We start from the raw sequence: 3803 nt of genomic DNA, 5'->3' as shown, positions 1-3803 counted from the left end.
TCGAACGAAACGAACGAGGAACTGTTGACCGACTATACCCTAGAGCAACTCGCCTACCAAGCTGGCCACCAGCAGCAGCACGTTATCAGTCAGCGGTGAGATTCTTTCTTTTCTTCGTCAATAGGAGGGAGCGTTTTTTCTTTTTCTCGTATGTGCACCGTGAATTGAGCATGCGCTTAATGTAAAAAAAGTGAAGGTTATTGTAAATTTAACTAGTACTTGGTTTATTTAAGCGTTTAAAATTATTTTAACGAAAATTTATTAATTGAAAACTTATAAACATTTAAAAGTACTATTCTTAAAAAATTTTGTTCTTTATTTTTATTTTAGCCATTTAAATAAATATTAACAGAAAAATTTATTTCATAAAAGTTATTATTTATAGGCATAAAGCTTTTATAATTTTAATAATAACAATATAAGCAAATAATAATAATAGAAATAAAAGTTATTTAATTAATTTTGTTACATCAACTATGCAATTATAAATTCGTAACTATAAATTTATTGCTATAAATGAAACATACAATTTTTACATAGAAATATTTTGTATACAAATACAGTAACATTAAATAATATTTATATATAAATTGATTCAACTTTTCAAAAGTTACTTTGTGTACATATATAAATATTGTTTGATTAAAAAATTTATGTATTATTGCTCTAATATCATAAATATGTATTTTTAACATTCAGTGGTAGGAAAATATGATCTTGTTTCAATAGAAATTTAACTTCATAAAATAATATAACTTATTATAAATTAAATTTTAATAATTATTTTTTAAAATTGAAAAAATAACAAATAAGCTAACAGTGTTTTTATTAAAAAAAAAACTTATATTTTGTGTCTCTAAAATGTCTTACATCTATGGCTCTTATATTGCCGTCGTTTATCTAAATTATGTAATATATTGAAAATGCTTTTATATAGAAAATATTAACAATGAAATTAAATATTTATTATAAATGAGAAGAAACATGAATAAATTAATTGTTATTAATTTATTTTTCGATAATGATTATTTGTATATAATAATAAGTATCGTAATATATTAATATAAAATAATTATAAATGATTAAATTTTAGTTTTAATATGTATCTACCAAATAAAATATAATTATAAAAGAATGAATTTTCTTTTATACATTTTTTTATTTTTTAAGTTGAATTTGTGTTTGAAATAAAGTTTGTTAAAATAATTTTAGAAAATATTTAAGAAGTTTAGTATTTAATATGCTTAATTTATATTAAATTTTAACTATTCATATAACTAAAATAATATAATTATATATATATAAATAATCAATTTATATATATATAATTATATTGAAATTATATTAAAATATATATACATCTTTTTTTAATTTGACATTAATATTAATTTTAATAAATTAAAAAAAATTTTATTTTGGTTTTATTGCTTTATAAAGTATTCTCTTTAAAAATATTTTTTATGAAATAATTAAACGAATATTGCATTAATATTTCATATTTATCAGTATGAAAAATATGAAAATTGATTACATTTTAAAGTTAAATGAAGTATAAAAAAGAATATCGCTAATTGTTTGTAAATATTCTATTTGTAAATAAATTATTTTCAATATTATATTAAATATACTGATAAATTTGTATTTAGCTTAAGCATTATCATGTATACATATATTTTATAGATTTGTATGACATTAAATTATTTTTTGTGTCGTTTAATATTCTAAATCTAATTGTACATAAAATATATTTATGGAGAGTATGATTTAAACTATTTATTCAATTTTACTTTACTAGAATAGGAGAAAATTTATATTAATTAAACAATTATACATTATAATATTTTAATCCGAATTTTATTGTGTATCGTCAATATACATTTTATTAATTATAAAGAAACCAGGATAAATAAATAAATTTAAAGATTAAATTAAAGATTTTAATAAATTATAATCAAAATATTCTTAATTTAAAATTCCATATAAAATAAAAAAAAATGTATTAAATTAAATAATTGTTTTTAACTTCTGTATAAAGAGTAATTTAATAAAATAACAAAATTTTATATTTTTAGAATTTAAACATTTTTTTAGTTTATTGTTTTTAAACAATAAAATACTTCAGATAAAAATATTTCAATTGAAATATTTCAAATAATTAGCTATAGTTGTAAAACGTATAAATAATTGTCTATAAATTTTTTATATATGCAATTATTATAAATCTATTCATCTTCATTAATTACTTACAAGATAAAAGTTATAACTTTAATAAAAAAACAAATAAAATAAGATAATATTGATCTAACAAATAATATTATAAGGAATGAAGAACATGTTTTGTTAATTATGAAATAAAATTCCTCTACACATTTTTTAGTTTATACTTCGTTACTATAACTTTAGTTTATTATGTAGTTAATATGTTATATGATTATTGAACTATATTTTGAAAATCTAATATTAATTAAAGAAAATATGAAACTTATATTTGATCTTAAAACATGTTGTATAATTTTATTTAAAATATAATTTTAAAAATCATATTAGAAAGTATTAGTTATTACAAATGGATACATTTGTTCAATAATATTATATAATTAATATATAATAAAAATATATAATTCATATATTTTTTTAAATATAGTAAATAAATATTAAAAGGAAATTAAGATATTTTTATACAAAATTTTATAACTTATTCATAAAATAACAAATTCATTTATATTTAATTCAATAGTGATGCTATAACAATATATAAGTAAGTGATTGCTTTCATTTTTTGTTTGAATAATTAATATTATATGCAATTGAATGTGTAAATTTTTATTGTTTAATAACAAGGAGTTTGTATTGTACTTTAGATTAACAATGCTAAAAATACACATAGAAAAGTTTTGTATTGTGTATACTGTCCGTTTTGTATTGTTGTTTTTTCAAGATTTTTATCTACTACAGAATTTACATTGAGGCAGACTCTTCACCATACGATGATGGTTCACTAAAGGAGTATCATCATTACCACCATCAGCAGCATCAGTATCAAAAACAAGAACAACAACAGTTAGAAAATCATCATCGCGGCCAGTGTTCTGAAGATCAAGAACCGCAGCATCATCCCCACCATCGACATCTTCAACTGCAAGGACAAACCTACAATGTAGCTGAACTAGAGACGGGAGAGGCCCCTGCGCTTCCTGAGGGAGGGGATAACTTACGGCTTCGGCGGCAACAACGACGGAGTGTCGAGGCCTTAGTCCCGACGGAAGAGAAGAGTACCGGCAGTCACATGCCTATCGTTGCGATGCATCGTTACGGAACTGAAACGCTCTCTACGACACCAATTGATCATCATCATCATCATCACCATCATCAACCACAACAACAGCATCATCATCAACATCATCAACAACAAATTAACGAACAGCAGCAGGTATTAACCCGTCACTTAGAAGAGCAACAACAGCAGAGACATGATGAAGATCAAGAAGATGTTGACAGAGTAAGTGGAATAACAGCGGTGATGAGGGGTACTAGAGCTGAATTCAATTTGAACGTTCTATTTCCAAACATGCCAAGTCAAAATACATCTGATAGTAGTGGCTCTACGAATAGTCATCATGGACATCATCAACAACATTTAGAAGAAGTGTTACATGATGATACATATTTGCAAATACGTGCATCTACAGGAACTGGTGAGGGTGTATCACCTGTACCAGTTAGAACGGGTAGTTCACCTGGTTCAAGTAGAAGTCCCCATGAAGATCAGCAACAACAGCAGCAGGCATTATCATCACCTAATA

The 3803-nt window shown here is 23.0% G+C and overlaps 2 protein-coding genes across 2 annotated transcripts in view; both read left to right on the top strand.

Annotated features, from left to right (window-relative positions):
• The window catches only part of LOC105361730 (uncharacterized), a 14698-nt gene extending 11537 nt beyond the window's left edge, over positions 1 to 3161 (top strand). Inside the window, exon 4 of the mRNA XM_011498982.1 lies at positions 3066 to 3161. Within this exon, the coding sequence (XP_011497284.1) occupies positions 3066 to 3161 (96 nt within the window). The remainder of the gene's footprint in view (positions 1 to 3065) is intronic.
• Positions 7 to 3803, top strand: part of LOC105361729 (involucrin-like) — a 4577-nt gene continuing 780 nt past the window's right edge. Inside the window, exons 1-2 of the mRNA XM_011498981.1 lie at positions 7 to 95; positions 2956 to 3803. Coding sequence (XP_011497283.1) covers positions 3287 to 3803 — 517 coding nt within the window. The 5' untranslated portion in view covers positions 7 to 95; positions 2956 to 3286. The remainder of the gene's footprint in view (positions 96 to 2955) is intronic.

This window comes from Ceratosolen solmsi, unplaced genomic scaffold (assembly GCF_000503995.2).
Source record: "Ceratosolen solmsi marchali unplaced genomic scaffold, CerSol_1.0 scaffold30, whole genome shotgun sequence".
NCBI lineage: Eukaryota > Metazoa > Arthropoda > Insecta > Hymenoptera > Agaonidae > Ceratosolen > Ceratosolen solmsi.
The sequence above is the reverse complement of the archived record's forward strand: the minus strand, read 5'-3'. Positions and strand labels throughout refer to the sequence as shown.